This window comes from Scardinius erythrophthalmus (genome assembly GCF_964197995.2).
Source record: "Scardinius erythrophthalmus genome assembly, chromosome: 2".
In the NCBI taxonomy this organism is placed as follows: Eukaryota; Metazoa; Chordata; class Actinopteri; order Cypriniformes; family Leuciscidae; genus Scardinius; species Scardinius erythrophthalmus.
The window spans coordinates 41672428-41692988 of record NC_138222.1 but is presented as its reverse complement, the minus strand read 5'-3'; the positions used below and the strand labels follow the sequence as shown (position 1 = coordinate 41692988).

At 38.5% G+C, this 20561-nt stretch overlaps 2 protein-coding genes across 2 annotated transcripts in view; both read left to right on the top strand.

The window, feature by feature from the left end:
- The window catches only part of glceb (glucuronic acid epimerase b), a 60040-nt gene extending 58673 nt beyond the window's left edge, over nucleotides 1-1367 (top strand). Inside the window, 2 exon segments of the mRNA XM_081357703.1 lie at nucleotides 211-389; nucleotides 391-1367. Of these exon segments, the coding sequence (XP_081213829.1) occupies nucleotides 211-389; nucleotides 391-1236 (1025 nt within the window). The 3' untranslated portion in view covers nucleotides 1237-1367.
- A 9727-nt stretch (nucleotides 1368-11094) lies between these two features.
- paqr5b (progestin and adipoQ receptor family member Vb) lies at nucleotides 11095-18328 on the top strand (the record flags this gene model as incomplete). Its single annotated transcript, XM_081389798.1, has 8 exons — nucleotides 11095-11148; nucleotides 11437-11564; nucleotides 13399-13604; nucleotides 15261-15387; nucleotides 16290-16334; nucleotides 16604-16700; nucleotides 16937-17081; nucleotides 18069-18328. 8 exons carry the CDS (start codon nucleotides 11095-11097, stop codon nucleotides 18326-18328), a joined length of 1062 nt encoding a protein of 353 aa, XP_081245924.1.
- Between the last annotated feature and the right edge of the window lie 2233 nt (nucleotides 18329-20561).

Genomic DNA, 20561 nt, shown 5'->3' with positions numbered 1-20561 from the left:
AATGGTTTTATACTGTGCATATAATTTTCAGTTTAATCTTAATAGTCATTAAGGTTGATTATTTGTTGTTTATGGCATCGATTTAGTATCATCAGTACCATGAGTTTTTTGTTGTTGTACCAAAGCCCAAATTTTGCTATGGATCCAAGATTAGTAGACATCCTGTTAAATGTGTTGTGACATTTCCTTTTTCTGTTCCTTGTGTTTTAGAAAACTCAGAGGGCATCTCACTTCCTCTTGGCAACACTAAAGATTTCATCATCTCTTTTGACCTGAAGTTCACATCTAATGGTAGCGTCTCTGTCATTTTGGAGACCACAGAGAAAGGGCCTCCGTTTGTTATCCACTATGTCACCACTACCCAGCTCATTTCTTTCAAGGACCGTGACCATCACCTATGGGATCGGCCCTCGGACAGCATGGACCACGGTCACCCGTGACCTTCTCACTGATCTCCGCAAAGGCATTGGCCTCTCCAACACCAAAGCGGTCAAAGCCACCAAGACCATGCCCCGACGTGTCGTAAAGTTATTGTTGCACGGCCACGGGACGATAGACAATATCACAATCTCCACCACTTCACATATGGCGGCTTTTTTCGCCGCCAGCAACTGGTTGGTGCGCAACCAGGATGAGCGTGGGGGTTGGCCAATCATGGTGACTCGTAAACTTGGGGAAGGTTTCCGTGCGCTGGAGCCGGGTTGGTATTCGGCCATGGCGCAGGGGCAGGCCATGTCCACTCTAGTGCGTGCCTATCTGATGACAAAAGATGACATGTACTTAAAGGCTGCCCTGCGTGCCACCGGACCTTTCAAACTGCCATCGGAGCAGCACGGCGTCAAAGCCGTGTTTATGAATAAGTATGACTGGTATGAGGAGTATCCCACAATCCCTAGCTCCTTCGTTCTGAACGGGTTCATCTATTCCCTCATAGGCCTGTATGACCTGGCGCAAACCGCAGGTGAGAAACTCGGTCGGGATGCAGGTCAGCTGTACAGCAAGGGAATGGAGTCTCTGAAAGTTATGTTGCCCCTATATGACACGGGGTCGGGCACCATCTATGACCTGCGCCACTTTATACTGGGCATGGCGCCCAACCTGGCCCGTTGGGACTATCATACAACGCACATCAACCAGCTCCAGCTGCTGGGTACTATTGACAACTCACCCATCTTCAGGGACTTCGTCAAGCGCTGGAAAAGCTACCTGAAAGGAGGGAGGGCAAAGCACAACTAGAGCGGAGCACACCTCTAAGATCTCTTTAAACCCTCACGTCCTCTTCCTGACTGCCTCTGTGAGGGCCACTGTGTCTTGCATGGAGGAAAAAATGGCTGAACACTTCGGTAGTCCTCTGATTTTTCTGTTTGAGACAGTAATTGAAGTGCTTCTGGTGTCTGTGCTGAGGTTTTAATTAGGTACAAACGCAGCTGCTTGCAGCATGTGTCTGGATGAGGAAGAGGGAGGGCTTAGGTGTTTAATATTCAAAGCTCCAGATCTGCAGGTTTTTTGAGTGAGAAACACGTCTGCTGAGATTTGCCACATTTGGGCCTACTTCAGTCAAGATGTGGGATCGAAAAACAGCTTTCAGAACCTTCTTCCAAAGTAAAGCTCGAAAAATAGTCAGTCACCAGACAGGCAAAAATATTGCAAATAAATTGTAGAGAACAAGCGAAAGTTTGCTGCAATAGTCATTTACGTTCGTAGCCTGTGAGCTTAACACTAATGCATACAAGCTACGGAGAAAAATGATGACAAAGTGTAGCATTATTATGTTTCAGTGAAGGTTTACTTGATCGGTTTGACATTAGAAGGAAACACAACGCCTTTTGTTCAACCTACTGTCCAGCCTTCAATCTGCATTTCATGATCCTTTGCTCTGTCAAAACCTCGCCACAATCAGATTGAGCTGCCACTAATGCGGCCCAGTCCTGCCCATAATGCACTTAAAGCTTTAGAGAGTAGGTCGTAGGTCTCGTGCTTCATGTTTACAACAGATTTCAGGAAACATTGCTATAGGTATTAAAACACCACTTTCCTAGATTATCAAACACAAAGCCTAGATTATAACAGTTTGGTTGCTTTTTGAGAAACCAGAGTGAGTCTGAATGGTCGTGTAGCCTGTGTTCATCCCAGTAAGAAGTCAAACCTCAGTTGAATTGTGCTACATGTAGACTGGTCATGCACTTTACTTGTGTGGCATGCGTGTGTGGTGAGGATGCCTTTATACAACCATGTGATGAATTGTGACTTAATTTCTGACATCAATCAAGTTTTTTCTCTCTCTCATGCCTTGATGGCAGTGAATCATTTTATAAGGGAATTTCCACCTTTTGTTTGCCGATTGCAAGGTTATTGTAGCTGTATCCGTTTCCTCAATTTTTTTATTTATTTTTTTTAATATACAAATTGTTTTTGGACAACTGTATTAGGTCTTGTAATATTTCTTTTTTTATGTAACATCTAATTCCCTTTGTTTTGAGTGTCAAAAACACAGTTGCCGTTATGTAGAGCAAAAGCATGTTTCTTTCACATCCAGTTCAATAATTAGCATCTTAGCCAAGCAAAAGATGCAGTTTCATGTATTAAAATAAACACATTATTAGTTTTTCCTCATTAAAATACTGAAAGGATTTGCATGTAAGACTATAGCATCTGTTTTTTTTTTTTTGTTGTTGTTGTTTTTATCCAAAAGCGTCTCCTCACATCAGTATAATACTATACAACACTCTGACTAGTGCAGCCAAGTGTTTGAGACTGCAGATGGGAATATTTTCTCGAGTTCAAAAGTTTTGGCCGTGTCACTTCCTAATGTTTCTCAGAGCGTTCAGCCTCTTGACCTCAGCAGTCAAACCTCCACCTGGCTGAATCCTGTCGATCTTAATCTCACATAACTACAGCCGTTAAGATGGCGAGATATTATCTCATTATCTGACAACCTGCTGTTCAGAACCATCTCAAACAGATGTTCATATTCCAGTGTGGGCTTTTGGCTTCAGATTTTCAGAAAGTAAATGTCAGAGAAGAAAAATGTGACATTTCTAAATGTTTTATTTCTAAGCTTCTGGTTTGTTTGGCAGAGATAGCTTTTAGAGACTATGGGTGCTTTAGCCTGGTGGCATACCTTTGTGTTGACCTTTTTGGTTTAAAAATCATGTTTTCCCATTAAAATCTGGTTGCTCGTAGTTTCACCGACACGGATCTCACATATAATACTATGCACATTTCATACTTGTTGCTTAATGGGCAGACATATGTATGTTGAAAGGCAGAGAGCCATTTCATTTATACTGTACCAAAGTCTCTAAAATTTGCGTTATTTTTATCTTAAACTTTAGTTTTTGTATTGTGGTATACGGAAGGCCATGGAGCATTTGTCTTTTTTTCTTCTTTTTTTTAGTTTGGAAAGATTGTGATTAATGGAACATTTTGAGGTGGTATATAGATGCCTTCCTCCTCTGAAGAAATGCCTTTTGATACAGTTGCTTTTTTTTGTTTTTTTTTGTGATCTCCAGTATAGATTTTTATAATATAGAATGAATATAGAAGGGAACTGGGAATTTAATTAATCACTGCTATCTATGGGCATGTGTGCAAATCTTGATGTGGAGCTAACGCTCAGCGCTACATATTTCAAAAGGGAAAAGAGAGACTTGGAACAGCATGTCTGATCTTGAAAGCCTGGTTTCAAAGCAGCCTCTTTTTTGAGTTGTGTTTACCAAACGTTGTTTGCATTTTAGTGAACTCCTTTGAATAAGCAATGTTAAAGCACAACTATAGTTTCTTGAATTAATTTATTCTCTCTCTCTCTCTCTCTCTCTCTCTCTCTCTCTCTCTCTCTCTCTCTCTCTCTCTCTCTCTCTCTCTCTCTCTCTCTCTCTCTCTTTTTTTCTCTCTCTCTCTCTCTCTCTCTCTCTCTCTCTCTCTCTCTCTCTCTTTTAATATATATATTTCCAGTCTGGACAATGTGCAAAGCCTTCCTCTGCAAGCTGCTGCATTGTAGAATTGTAAAACGGTAGAAATGTGGTTGATCTTTTTCCCTCTTCTTTTTTTGTCACTTATTTTTCATTCTTGAGTTATAAATTGATGTGTACTTCATGTGTATGCAATAAATGGTTGAACTGGATCGCAACAGCTGCACACCCAGAGGTTGTACAGACTTTGCAAAGGAAGCACAATATGCGATCGTTTTTATGCAGGACAAATGTTTATTAAAGTCTTTGTGCTTAAAATTGCTTTTTTTAAAGTTGTATAAATAAAGGCATTTCGTTTTATACATAAATTAGTCTACTGTGTTTATTTTAATAAAGCAGCATTTTTTACTTTAGCTCATTTATTTAGAAAGGATGTGGTTTATAATCAGCTATAAATGTATTTAGTCCCTTATGTCATTTTTAAGTCTAATCCGGTCACTCATACATACTCCCTCACTAGCTGAGCAGAAATGACCGGTGTTGAACACTGCCTTAGGGGTCTACTGCATCACCCCCCAAAAACATTTATCTCGGATGTCCCTGTTCACTATAATCCCTGTGACATTCTCTCTATCTCAGTCACACATATGGTCACTGTGGTTTAATTACTAGCTGCAGCCTGGGGTCTGATCCAGCACATTAAACTTCATTCTCATTCTTCTGTCCTGTCTCTGCCTCTGCCTCTCTCAGTAGTCTGTATGTTGTTTTAGCCAGCATTAGCTGAGCTCATACCACTGCTAGACTGTGAGTGAAGGAGCCCCATGGAGCTCATCTTTTAATGACTGTCTGATCAGATTATCACTGTTTTAACCCAGACTCAGCCAGCTGACGCTTGTGGTCTGTGGTTTATATGAGTTTTTTTTTTTCTTCTTCTCCTCTTTAATGCTGGGTAATGATAGAGGTTTCAGTTTGATTCATTTTGGCATCTGGATTTTTAGATGAAGATCTCGATTAATAAGCAAATAGATATCTTTCCCCCCAACCCTACAGTTTAGTCTTTTAAGGCAATACACTACAGGCAAAACCATAGGTTTAATCTAAAATAGGCATGGCTTTTTTTTTGTTTTTGTTTTTTTGTTTTACACTTTTTCTTTTTACACTTTTTCTATTTGCATTTGTAGATTCCCTACTGGAAAAACGTATACCAAAATGTATTTTAAATACATTTATTTCATAATAAGTATACTATAAATCCATTAATGTGTTTACTGACATATCGCTTGACACTGATATAAATATTATAATTAAACTTTATTTGGAGTATGAGTACTTCTTTATTGCACATTTCTTAATATTAAGCCTAAATTGTGTAAAAAAAAAAAAAGCCACTAATAAGGATAGTATGATCTCTGTATAATATCAGTCTTTAAATGCAAGATATTTAAAGTGTACCAAAGTATACTTGCAATAGTTCCACTTTAGCACAATCAAATATACTTATGTATATCTTTAGTTGGACCTCAGCACTATTTCTGGATAACTAAAGTGCATTAAGTACAAAATTAGTTGTTCCAATTTAGCAGACTTTAAGTATATCAATTTAGTATACCAACAGTACAATTGGAGGGTATTTACAGTGGGAAGAACAAGTATTTGATACACTGCCGATTTTTTCACACTGCCAGGTTTTCCTACTTAAAAAGCATGTAGAGTTCTGTCATTTTTATAGGTGCACTTCAACTGTGAGAGACGGAATCTAAAACAAAAATCCAGAAAATCACTTTGTATGATTTTTAAATAATTAATTTGCATTTTATTGCATGACATATGTATTTGATCACCTACCAACCAGTAAGAATTCCGGCTCTCACAGACCTGTTAGTTTTTCTTTAAGAAACCCTCCTGTTCTCCACTCATTACCTGTATTAACTGCACCTGTTTGAACTCGTTACCTGTATAAAAGACACCTGTCCACACACTCAATCAAACAGACTCCAACCTCTCCACAATGGCCAAGAACAGAGAGCTGTGTAAGGACATCAGGGATAAAATTGTAGACCTGCACAAGGCTGGGATGGGCTACAGGACAATAGGCAAGCAGCTTGGTGAGAAGGCAACTGTTGGCGCAATTATTAGAAAATGGAAGAAGTTCAAGATGACGGTCAATCTCCCTCGGTCTGGGGCACCATGCAAGATCTCACCTTGTGGGGCATCAATGATCATGAGGAAGGTGAGGGATCAGCCCAGAACAACACGGCAGGACCTGGTCAATGACCTGAAGAGAGCTGGGACCACAGTCTCAAAGAAAACCATTAGTAACACATTATGCCGTCATGGATTAAAATCCTGCAGTGCACGCAAGGTTCCCCTGCTCAAGCCAGTGCATGTCCAGGCCCGTCTGAAGTTTGCCAATGACCATCTGGATGATCCAGAGGAGGAATGGGAGAAGGTCATGTGGTCTTGTGAGACAAAAATAGAGCTTTTTGGTCTAAACTCCACTCGTCGTGTTTTGAGGAAGAAGTATGAGTACAACCCCAAGAACACAATCCCAACCGTGAAGCATGGGGGTGAAAACATCATTCATGCTTTTCTGCAAAGGGGACAGGACCACTGCACCGTATTGAGGGGAGGATGGATGGGGCCATGTATCGCGAGATCTTGGCCAACAACCTCCTTCCCTCAGTAAGAGCATTGAAGATGGGTCGTGGCTGGGTCTTCCAGCATGACAACGACCCGAAACACACAGCCAGGGCAACTAAGGAGTGGCTCCATAAGAAGCATCTCAAGGTCCTGGAGTGGCCTAGCCAGTCTCCAGACCTGAACCCAATAGAAAATCTTTGGAGGGAGCTGAAAGTCTGTATTGCCAACACATTCTCATCCTAGGGCATCATTTACTGATGCTTTTGACATTTCGTCTACATCGAACGCACATGGCACCCTTTAGCGTCAATATGACACGTACAGAGCTTTGTTCGGTTATGGGTAGGTTTAGGTCTGGTGTAGGGTTAGGGTTAGACCGCTAGGAGGCGCCTTCTGGCCCATTTCTATCTGCGTCTCATATTGACGCTAAAGGGTGCCATGTGTGTTCGATGTAGACGAAATGTCAAAAGCGTCAATATATGACGCCCTAGGATGAGAACGGGCTGGTACTGCCCAGCGACAGCCCCGAAACCTGAAGGATCTGGAGAAGGTCTGTATGGAGAAGTGGGCCAGAATCCCTGCTGCAGTGTGTGCAAACCTGGTCAAGAACTACAGGAAACGTATGATCTCTGTAATTGCAAACAAAGGTTTCTGTACCAAATATTAAGTTCTGCTTTTCTGATGTATCAAATACTTATGTCATGCAATACAATGCAAATTAATTACTTAAAAATCATACAATGTGATTTTCTGGATTTTTGTTTTGGATTCCATCACTCCATCATGTACCTACAGTATGATAAAAATTACAGACTTCAACATGCTTTGTAAGTGGGAAAACCTGCAAAATCGGCAAATACTTGTTCTCCCCACTGTATATTAAGGACACAAATATGTAAATATATTTGTAGTATACTTAGCATAAAATAAATGTATTTCAAATACATTTTGGTATATTTATTTTTTCAATAGGGTTTCAATTACAATATGAGCTGTTGAGGAATTCTCCACTTCAGTAGCACTTACACCAGGCTTTCCAGTTGTATTCTCATCTATTTTCTGAAGGTTTTTATAGGTTCTATTTTCTGGAGTGATTTCTTTTTCTTTTTCATACATCATTCGCCTCATTCATTTATTAATAACAACATGGTGTTATTTTCTGGCTGTATCATTCCCATGTATGGGGTGATAAAAAAAGAAATCAATAATTATGGAGCTAAAAGTCTCAATAAAGATAAATGCACACACTACATTCACATATGCACACACAGGATTTATACATGCACACACATGATGTGCACAAAATTCCCAAATAATCCTCTTTGTAAAAACCTTTAACTCTGATATGTTAACAAAATGAAAAAAAGAATTTGAAGAAAATGGCTTTATCCAATGTTCATAATTTTATACATCTTCTGGAAAGTTATGCATATCAGTGCATACGACTCATTTGCTTATTTAACCATAGTATTTCAATAGCATTCAAATGTCTAATACAAAACATTTTCTTAATGTTTTGTGGTGGTTAATCGACTGTCTATTAGTTGTTGTTTTTTTGTTTTGTTTTTACCTGTGGTGTACCTTTTTAAAACTCCACTTGTTCAGAGAAACAATCGCTCACCCAAACCTGCAATGCACAGGAAAAACAATTCCCAGACTAACACCGAGCTGTCAAATATCAGTTTATTCTTGAGTGTTTCATTACATTCAACCCATGTCTGCTTCCCCGATGTCTGCTTGGTTTGCCATTGTAACAGGACACAGTGAGTGATGTGTACTTTTGTGTCTGAGAGAGATTCCCACACACGCTTGTGTCATTTCCCATTTATGACCTAATACCTCAGCTTATGCAGAGTTCAGACTCTTCTCATCTGAGATGTTCAAATATATTTTACACTTGGTACACTTACTGTGTCCGAGGCGACAAAAATATCCCTGCTGCAGAGCGAGACAGACAGATGTGGAGGCAAGAGTTGACGCTTGCATATTGTGCCAGTCTGGGGGGTCGTATAGGCCATGCCCATCTCTGCAGCACTGTTTGATTCGGTCTGTCTGCATCTGGCCTTCACACCGCTGCTGCTGATGTTTAATTATGCAGCAAGCAAGGCCGCACACACACACACACACATAACCCTGCTTACTCCCACAAACATCATCTCATGTTTGCCCTCCAGACGATACACACACAAACACACAGACACACTTAATGAAGCAGAAGAAAAGTGTTTGAGCTGAATAGAGAGAGAGAGGGGTAATGAGAGAGCTGCTGCAGTGATAAAGCAAATGTCCTTCTCTGCTAATCTAGGAACACTGGACAAGTGCCAGAGTTATGGCGGATATGTTTCTTAAATAGCCTTTTGCATCTCGATTCATTTGCAACCCTCTTCTTAAAAGATAAACTCCTGATAGGTTCAATCTAGACTGGTTGCACTTTATTTTACAGTACATGCACTTTCAATGTATACTTACAGTGTATCACCCACAAAAGTACTGAGTAGTGTAAAGTAACTACATGGGATAAGTCAAGGTTTAGGTGTAGGTTCAGGGTTAGTACCCAGTTATTACTCAGTTAGTGTCATTACTACAATAAGTACATAGTATGTTCATGTGAAACCGGACTGTAAGTAAAGTGCTTCTGACAGTTACATTAAATTGCAACATTCTTCATATTCAGTTTTGCTGCAGTTTAGTTCATCCCACATGAAGTATATGTTTCCATCATGTGGAACCACTGTCCATGATTGAGTCAAGTTCAATCAGAGTTTATATATATATGTATTTTATTTTTTGAGTGAGTGCTAATGGAGCTTTAAAAATAGCTCACATCAGTGGTGGAACAGGGAGCCATCATTTTTACCTCTTACTATCTGTCCCTTTTAAGGGGTTTAGACCTTGTATTTATTTTATTTTATATTACTTTATTTAATTTGTACAGTATTTACAGCATACCATCTCAACGTTTCTGACTTTTAGTTATATTGTGTTACATTTCTTTCATGCAGAGCAAGGTTGAGGAAAGTTCAGGGAGACATTCAGAGAGGATTTAAGAAACATAAATCAAACAAAGCTGAAAACAAAACTTGACAACCAGAGGAATATGAATTTTCACAATTTTGACGCTGTATACAGAGAGATGTGATGAATATAAAATAAAATAAATCAGAAAATGCTGCCATCATGGGGGGACATTTGGCATTGCCGTTTAACTGTTGCATAACCACTAAAACTGCTTCACCCACACCTTCACTGTAATATTTAAACACCTTCTGTTGTAATATTTAAGCATATTGTGCAATGTCTGCTTTACAGTCAACCATCATTTCATTTCAAAATCTGCACACCAAAATCACAACATGCCCACGTCCATACTCGTCGTTTGACAGGATATGGTTGATATACAGATATTCTTGAATGGAAATAACGTTTCTGCATTGTCATTGGATTAGAACAGACAGAAGAATTATGACATTGACTGTTTTAGCATGTTACATTTAGCATTGTAAATATAAGTTATTGCACACCCTCCATTCATTACACACCTTCACCCGCACTGACTGAAACTGCCTAAAACACCCCACCCTGAATGAGCAAGTGGGGTATGTCCCAGAACAGCACAACAAGCTCAGTTTTCCATGTATTGATAGACTGGGACAATCCAGTGGCCTTGTTTGAAATATAATAATGCAAATCTTTGTTATTTTGTGCCAATCATGCATGATTAGCTTGAGGTCAAAAGTGAGAAAGGGGAACTAAAGAAGGAGAAAGCGGGAAATAGGATTTTTGTTGACATAATTCTTAAATATTTGTATTTGTCCTTAAATTCATCTTATATATGCTGCATTTATTGAGAAATATTATTACAATTTAAAATAATGTTTACTATTTTAATATGTTCATTTATTCCTGTAATCAGTGTATTCAGTGTCACATGATCCTTCAGAAATCATTCTAATATGCTGATTTGCCACACGTCCTATTATTATCTATGTTGAAAACCTGTTGTGTTGCTTTATATTTTTGTGGAAATCGTGAGACATATTTTTTCAGGATTCTTTGATGAACAGTTGATTTAAAATAGATTCTTTTGTTAGAACTTTTGATTTACTGAATGTGTTCTAAATACAAGTACTACATTTCTTTCAAAACATCTTACTGATCCCAAACTTTTGAACGTACTTCTATGCGAAACTGTTGTGTATGTTTGGAGTTAAACTCGGATTCTAAAACAATGTGCTTCTGAATAGTTCTTGTGAGCGTTCTCACCTAGCTGGTGTGTCAGGTATGTGTGTGTGTTTGTGCCAGGTGTGTGTTTGTGCCAGGTATGTGTGTGTGTGTGTGTGTGTGTGTGTGTGTGTGTGTGTGTGTGTGTGTGTGTGTGTGTGTGTTTATGTTAGAGGTTGATGTCTGTAGGTGTGATGACAAGGGCAGGACTAACCGGGCCAGTCTCTGGTCAGGTGGAGTGGAGGAGTGTCTGGATGTGCATTTTTCTGCTTGTGTGTCTATGTATCTGCCTCTCTCTCTGAAGGCCATTCATCTGGGGAACATGTTCAGCTTGATCAGACTACGGCGTGTCTTCACCGTCCACCAGGTGCCCAAAGTAAGTTCATTCATTTAACAAAACACAAAACTGATATTGTGAGATTTGAACTAGTTTAAGGTATTCTTTAAGTAGATAAACAGAAGGAAAGAATCACTGGATTTGTATTTTCTTTTATTACTGTGCAACCTGATGTGCAACAGTTTGAAGGTCTGTAGCCAAACATATCATCATATTCATATTAATGCTTTGCGTTATTTTGTTGGCTTGATATTTTACCTGTAGAAAGAGCTGGTTTGTCTTTATCTTACTAAATGAGGATTTTCTGTGACTCTTTTCCCATGGCAGGCGTTTCATGAGGACAGTATCATCTCTGGATATCGACACCCTCGTAGTTCGGCCACAGACTGTGTGTTGAGTCTTTTTCAGCTGACCAATGAGACCCTCAATGTCTGGACACACTTTCTACCAACATGGTATGTTATCTCTCGTGCTTGCTTTCTCTCTATGTATGCATATCGTCCTCTATTTGCCACTTTCTCAGTATGGCTTTTACAATAAAACTTATCTCATAACTCACAGACATAGTATAAACTATAAAATGGGTTCCATGGCAACAGTATGGGTGTGTATCCATGTGCGGTGCGCTGAGACTTACAGTAGTTTGAATTGAGATCCTCCACAGTGGATTCTCACGTCCCTCACCGAGGGTTAACCCAGCCGAGTCGTTCTCAGGAGAGTTCACCTTGCTGGATGAACACAGAAGGTCTACCATCACTGTTAATGAGCTCCTGGCGTAATTCTCACCAGAGCTTTCTCCAGACGTAAACATGTCGAGAGCTGCTTATGTCACCTCTGATTCTTTAACCTGTGTCAGTCTATGTGTCTTTGTTGTAAACATTTTGGTATGGTAATTTACTATATTAGCTGTAATGGTCTGTTATAAGCTGTTATAAGTGTTTTATTTTAGATAAATGCCTGCTTGTTGTCATTGCATTGCTTAATTTTCCAGACAACTTCCATCAAGGTCTGTGAACGGAAGTGAGATCATTCAAAACCTAATTCACTCATTCAGTTATTACATAAAATGTCTCAAACCAGCCTCATGTTAACCAATGCTCTGCAAAAAGTCACAGACATGCAAATGCTAACTTTTTCTTGGGCATGTAATAAATGGAACACATTTAATAATGAATATTATATTATTTTTATATTATAAAAATGCTACATCTTATAAACGTATACAATCGTTTAATTATTATTTTTAAATAACTACTCCGTACTGGCAAATTCCTGCATGATAAAATGCTTCAAATCGTCTTCTTGCTTTGAATAAAAGCATCTGCTAAATTATTAAATGTAAATGTAGTTCACAGCAAAAACACATTGCCATTACTCGTCTACTTAAAATATGCCATATCTCAAAGCTAACACATCCTCTGATCCCACACAATGGTTAAATACACAGTCAACTGACAGTGAATCAATAGGACAAAACTTGGAATCTGTAACTTGACTCTGTGTTAATGTTTGGTTATATTAAACTCTCTGATCCCTCTAAAGCAAACAAGAGTAAATCAGACATGTAAAATTCATCACTTAAGAATCCTGAGATTTAAAACCTAGATTTAGTACGATACCTTGTAATATCAAGGCAGGGCTGACATTGCTAAAGCTCTGATGCTCTTTGTATGAAGGGAACGTTATGTTCACGTGGATATAGCAAACCAATAAATGTTTTGGTTGAATGTTTTTTCTTTCATAAAAAAATCCTCTTTGTGACTGCAATCAATGTTTGTTCATTTTTAATCTCTAAAGACTGCAAGACAAATGTTGACTGGGGTGCATGAGAACACTGAATGTAAGGAGTCTGTGCCATCTGTATTAATTCTTATCTTTACTGTATAGCTTATAAACAAGCTTTACCGGTGCTCTTTACAGACCTATAGAAACTGATAAGACTGTTTGTTTCTGCATCCACCTGTCAGACATATCCCTAGTAACAAACTCTGCGAGCAAGTCTGAGCAGGTTAAATATTTCAATACAATCTTCTTACTGGCCTTTGTCATCCTAATCTTTTGTTCACTTGCCAAGATATAGATTCTGTAGTTTCAATATCAGCTTTCTGCTGTGGAAATCATGCAAGAAATTGTCCGTCCAGTCTTTCTGTGGAAAAGAGGAAAAAGTCAAAGGACTGAAAATGTATATTTTAAATCTCATGCGTAGAATGTTGATTTCCACTTTTTTGCTGTGAGTTGCAGCATTGCAGAGCTGTCAACATCATTGTCTGCCATCCGTCTCTCCGTCAGGTATTTTCTTTGGAAGTTGATGACAGTGTTGTTGATGGAGGATGCGTGGTATAATGAGTACACATGGCCTCTGCTGGTCTTCTTGTTCTCCTGCTGTGTGTATCCACTGGCCTCCAGCTGTGCCCACACCTTCAGTACCATGTCTGCCCGCTCTCGCCATATCTGTTACTTCTTTGACTATGGAGCACTCAGCCTGTACAGTCTCGGTAAGAGAGGAACACACAGACACATTCACTTAAACACTATTAGTTCCTTGGCTTGTTATGGGAAATATTGCCATAAAGACAAAGTTCAAACTTCAAGGTTGTGCACTGCATATATTTAAAAGACACAATGGATTTCTGACACAATTAACACAAATACAGTTTACATTACACAACCATATACAAAGTACATCAATTCTGTACATTATTTCCAGGAATGACCTGATAATAAAAATCCACCCAACACAGATAATTATTACAAAATTTGTCCAATAACTGATAAATGTCCGAAATCTAATATGTTTTGTGTAAATAAATAAAAACTAAAATGCTAGAAACTAAAACCAACCATTTTGAATCACAATGTTATAATAATGTACAGTATGGAAAAATAGATAGTTATTATCTAAAGCTCACTTAAATTATTAGTTTTTAAAGTTAAAATTTAAGTGGGCTTTAGATGATGGCAAAATGATAAATGATCTAAATGATAAAATGAGAATACACAGTCAAATAAACAGATCAATTTAGAAATCTCTAATATCAGTCAATAACTGGTATGGTACTGATATACTGTATGTTTTGCATATCTAATCATTTTGAACAGAGTAATCTTCATTTAATATGTCTATGAATAAATTCAATAGGTAAATTACATACAGTAATTGCAATACAGACAAATTGTGACTGCACTATTTGGAAGTTATTAACTAACTAGATGTACCGCATGGCGGTACAAAATATGACCGCCGCTCAGGCCTGCACTGGCTTTCCACAAAAATAAATGACGTGGAGCAATTTGGCTGTATTGCGTGTTTATGTATATACCTAAAAAAAGTAGTAGTATGTGCATGTCTGTCTGTGTGTGTGTGTGTGTATGTGTGTGTGTTTGTGTGTGCGCATGTGTGTTTGTGTGTGTGTGTCTGTGCATGTAGATTTGTATGTGTGTGTATGGGTGTGTGTCTGTGCGTGTGGATGTCAGTGTGTGTGCATGCTTGCGTTTGTTTGTATTCCTGCATGTGTGTGTGTGACAGTATCATCCTAAACCAGCAACCCTTCCCTTCAAGTTAATCATACACATGAAATATGGTGCAGTTCTGAACATCTCCACTGAAGATAGGGGCGATTAAAGCAGAATAATATTGCATTTTCATTTTTTATGGGAGGGGCGCAAATCACAAATGAGTGATTATGGGCTAGGTTGATGTGGGCCCTTAAGACCAACATACTTTGCAAATTTCTTCATCCTCGGTGCCACGGTTCAGGTAGTTATTTAGGAAAAACTGCATTTTTGGGGTTTGGGGGGGCCCAGCGCGGGGGGGGAGTGGCCCCCGGGGACCAAACGAAATTTTTCCGTAAAAGTCTAGTGGGGCTACATGCTCACCAAATTTCATGTTCCCCGGTGTTTCGGTGTCCCTGGTATCGTTGACGGAAAATTCAGTAGATTGACAAAAAAAAAAAAAACTTTGACAATCCCTATGTGAACGCTTTCGCTAGCTACGCTAGCGGCAGTCATAATAAGTAGTATTTATGTGTATTAATAAACAAAACAAAATCTTACAGAATCACACTACAAATGAACACATTTTCACATGTCATTACCAAATCCTCCCCACCACACTGAGATGTATGTATGTGACTGATTGTATGTTGATGCAGGTTCAGCCATCAGTTACTCTGCATATGTTTTTCCTGAATCGTGGGTGAACAGCACATTTCATTCCTACTACATTCCTGTCGCTGTACTAAACACCATCCTCTCAACCAGCATGGCCTGCTACTCCAGGTAAGGCTCCTCCTTGCTAACAAACACGCCACAAGTTACACTGAATACAGAAATGCAGTTTGCATATTTGCGGGTTACGTATAGGTGTGGAACAACCTCTAATAATCATTACACATTTAGGGTGACTTTTAGGGTAAATTTATACTACTAAAACACACTAATTTGTATAACACAATTTACATATATAATTCAAAAACTTAGTATAGTGTCGTTTGTACTAACTGATTCACTAGAAAGATTCACTTCCAAGCGCAATGACTGCGTCCGGAATAGTGTTCACTCTCTGAGCAGGTACTTTTCGTAACTACGCTGTCATTATCATGTGACCAACCAGCATCAGTTGCATCGCTTCACTGCTTTTCACAACTCCTCTCCTGTGGCCTCATGGGATAGTAAAAAAGTCCACTGGATGCGCTCTTCAAAATCCGAAGCATTAGGTCATTCGGGGACTGTTTGTTTACTGTTTAATGACTATGGATTTGGATATACTACTCTTTCCACATATTTTTCATGCAGTACTGTATGCATATTCACATGCAGCCTATATATTAGAGAGGACTGTTTCCCTAAAATGAATTGACTTGAGACAGAGGACCGTTTAGATGAGTGTTTTCCTCAGATTAGCAATGTAGCGTTTGATCATACATTGGTACTCGTTGGATAAAGTTGTTAATGGAAAAAGTTAAACTACTATGAAAATAGCTTAATCATGCTACTGTAGTTAAGTTGGTGTACCCTACTTTTTAGTGTAACTCCCCAACACTGACGCAAATAGCACCATGAAAGAAAATCTTCTACATTTTAAATAACAACATATGTCTGTGCTAGTTACTTGTTATAAACATGATACAACATGGCAGCTTCATAGATTAATACTATTTTAATTTCCGTTTTTTGCTAAGGCTTGGCCTACCATTCCTACACTATAACCATGACATCGATGAAAGGTAACATAATGTGTCAGAATTCTGATGCTCGCTAATGCATTTTCTAAATCTGGCTCTTTCTTTAAATGCCTTCTAACCCAATAAAAAAATGCTCTATAATATGATCAATGGAAAACACTTCCACCACATGTGGTTATGTGTTATTCTGATATGAACAATCACTCACTTCTGTCTGCTACTAACAATTACATAACACCTCACCTCTGACACTGAAACTGATGTCAGCATTAGTGAACATAAAAATACGTCTTTCACTTCCTACCTTTCAGATTCTCTGAGAAACCGAGCCCAAGGTGGAGTAAGGTGTTTCGAATTCTTGCCTTTGCCTACCCTTACCTGTTTGACAACATTCCTCTCTTCTACAGGGTAAGTTTCAGCATACTGCATAGTACAAGTACATACTGTACGTTTCAGCATACTGCACAGTACAAGTACATACTGTAAGTTTCAGCATACTGCACAGTACATAATTCTGCCTACCTGTTTTTAAACATACTACAGTGCAAGTGATGTTTACGCATGTTACATATTTATAGTTTGAAGTGAATATGTATATACTTCATGGTGTGACCTGTAATTATTTTTGTGTTTCCTCTTTCCAGTTGTTTCTGTGTGCAGGTGAGGGTTGCACTGATAATGAAGCAAACTCCATTCATGTTCCCCATATATTGTTTGCATTTCTAACCGCCTTCCTGTTTGCAACCCACTTACCTGAGAGACTGGCACCTGGATGCTTTGACTACATAGGTAAGCGATGAAAACATAAATATTTTGTACAGCGTATATCTGTGCTATGTATTTGTGTATATTTCATACATTATCTCTTTTAAGAAGACCCTATGGGTGTGAACTAGTTGATTTATAGTGAACTTGTCTGAATTATAGTGAATTTGCAGGCTCACTCAAAGTTTACAAAGAAAATTCAGAAACCATACTTAAAGCTGCAGTATGGAATTTTTGCTTCTCTATCGCCATCTCTGTTTAAAACATCAAATTGCAAGATGTCGGAATGATCAGCGCAATCCAGTCAAAAACCATGCCAATATTTACCCTCATTTTAGCACGGGCTCTGTCGCTTTCCCTTGGTTTTGTTTAGCAGTTTCTTGGTTTTGACAACAGAGGATTAACCAGATGTCAACAATGATTATTGTTTAGACCTTTCTATTAAAAGCAGCCATCTAGATGCCAAGTTTATATCTGAAACAACTGCATCCTCAGCACACGCCATTTAGTACTCAGGTCTTTTTTTCTTCTGTAAACGGATGTGACTTTTTTCATTTATGTATTTATTTATTTTTTAATTTATTTGTTACATTTTTGATGTCTGATTGTTTTTGTTGTTGTTGAGTGTTTATCTATGTTGTTGTGAAAAATTCAATAAATAAATCATATATATATATATTAAAAAAAAAACATATGTGACGTAACCACTCGAAGGCAAATGACCTCAAACTGACATTTCCTGCGAAATCAGACCTGACAGCTTAAATTATACAGTAAATCATTTTTATAAGCTCACCGTTGTGAATCAGGGTAAGCTAGAGAGACGGTTTTGAACACTTATGTCTTATAGACTTGCTCATTAACAGATTTGTGTTATTTGTTAACCAAAGAAGTTACATATTGCAGCTTTATTTCAAGAAAATTACTCTTTAACACAGGTCCACAGGTATATCTTCAGCATATCTTCATTCAGTGTTTCTCATGTGAATGGCTCTCTTCTGACCCCTACAGGCCACAGCCATCAGCTGTTCCACATATGTGGAATAATTGGAACACACTTCCAGATGAAGGCCCTTGAAACTGACATGGTGCTTAGACAGTCACAGCTGCTGGTCACCGCTCCACCTATTACCTTTAACAACACATTTGGAGCAGCTCTGGTCTGTGTGTGCATCAGTCTGGGGATCATATGTCTTCATATTCTACCTCTACTGTACAGCCACCCAGATACACACCCAACAAAGAATGAAGGAAAGAAATGCAAGCACTAAAAATCTCCTTAAAACAAGGAGTCTCTGAAAGATTCATTGCAGTCTTGCACAAGTTACCAAAGTTATTATAAAAGATATCTAGGACACTCTTACTAGATATTAGATTATTAAAATCCTCAAGAGGGGTTTGTTTGTTTACTGAAGCTATGCAACCTGAGATCGGAAAGAGTAATGAATGTGTTAACTGCATGAACACTACTTCTCAGGGGAGAGCAAAAAAGGCACTGAATCTCAGGACAATAGAAGTCATGGGTATGGTGTATAGAAATACACTCACTGAATAAGTGAACAATCATGATTAGGTTTACAGTATCGAACTTGAAAATGTTAATGTGGAGTAAATTCAACAGAAACATTCTAATGTATATAAATGATTCAATAACCTACTGTAATCCCTGGACTAAAACTGGTGAATTTTAGTGAATCGGTTCATTTAAATGAATTGTCCGTCCGACTAAGCTGCATATGAAAGAGAGGATCGGTTGGGATGACCTGATTCACTAGAATGAAACAAACTCTCCTATGATACATATGAGAGAGGAACATTTGGAATGAACCGATTTCACTAGAATGAATCAGACTTAGGAATGAGAGAGAAGGAACATTTAGGTGGGTGCGTTTTATTTTTATTTTTTTAGACATTAAAAAACAGTGATGTAGTTTTAGGTCGTAATCTCTGGACATTAGGTCAATGGGAGGCTGTGTTCAACCTGGTCCCATTTCTTTTATGATGTACAGACAAACACACTCGTATACCCAGATCACAGACCTCAACAAATGAACTAACACTGTTGTAAGAAAAAAAAAGTAGCAATGTGCCAAATCTGCCAAAGTCCACCACAGGGACAACAATGATTTATCATACTTATTTCTTTTTTGTAAAACTGCATAATACTTTACGTGGGATCAACAAAAAATAGTGTGGGGTGTATTACATATTTTCATAGCATGAGGTCACACCTTGTGTAGCCAAATCGAAACTATTTATTGTTTCCAGGATTCTTTACTGTATAATAAAATATTTATTTCTTATCAGCCTAGTCCTGTTTTTATTCCTAATTGAGACCTAGCTATTTTTATAAAGGCGATGCAAAGAGAAGTATATTTTATATACACTGCCCTCTACAGCCTGCAAGCGGCAATAAACACGTTCTGAGTTGATAAGGCAGATATATGACAGAAAGTGTGACAGGCTTGTCAGGTTAAGTTTCTGTATACATCTACTCAAAGCTCGAAATGCCCACATGTTCGACGGAGGAGTGGTGGCAGTAAAGTATTTGTATTGGAACTAACAAAGGCCTATTTGTTTATGATGTCATACTGTATTTGCTTATCAATGGGGACACATTTGATAATGAACAGCCCTTCTCAGTATATATCCGAAATTTACTAGGCTAAAGTACACAATGTAGTCCATTATTTGCCTTTTTTTTTCACTTTACACAGAACAGACAGATAAAAATACAAAGCATACATAACAAATATAAAAAAGGTTAAAACAATCAAGTAAAAGGTAACCTAAAAATGTGTTTTTAGATAAGATTTAAAAATGCATAAATTCTGTGCATCTCTAATATTAGAAGGAAGTGTGTTCCAGAGTCTAGGAGTATATGAGAAAGCTCACTGCAGAGTCAAATGACATCCAGCTCCTCCTCTCTGGACGTCTAATGGGGTGGAGGGATAGAGTTGTGAGTAAGATTAGGGTGTGGTTGGATATTCTAGCTCCACCCATCAGGCCCAAATTACATACTGTACGCTCCTCCTCACTGGACGTCTATCAAGACAATACTAAAGAGCTAGACATAAGCTCCACCCATTTGCTCTGCATGCCTGCCTGACTCTACAGATCGCAAGCGTGTCTGTGGGACAAAAGACCAGCCGCAATTGGGAGTATATAAAATGAAAAGGGCAGACAGAGACAGAGCCTTATATGCAAGCATAAGAATTTTAAAATCAACTTGGAACCTGACCAGGAGCCAGTGCAAGGACTTCAAAATTGGAGTGATATGCTCATTTGTCCTGACTCCAGCCAGGATCATAACAGCTGAATTTTGCAAACATAGCAATTTAAGTGTTGTTTTAGGGACCCCTGCAAGAAGTAAGTTGTGGTAGTCAATGCTAGAAAAAAACAAAAGTATTGATAAGCCTTTCAGCCACAGTAAAGGATAACATAGGGCGTAGTCTAGCAATATTTCTGAGATTAGAAAAGGAAGTCTAAATTTTGCACATGTGG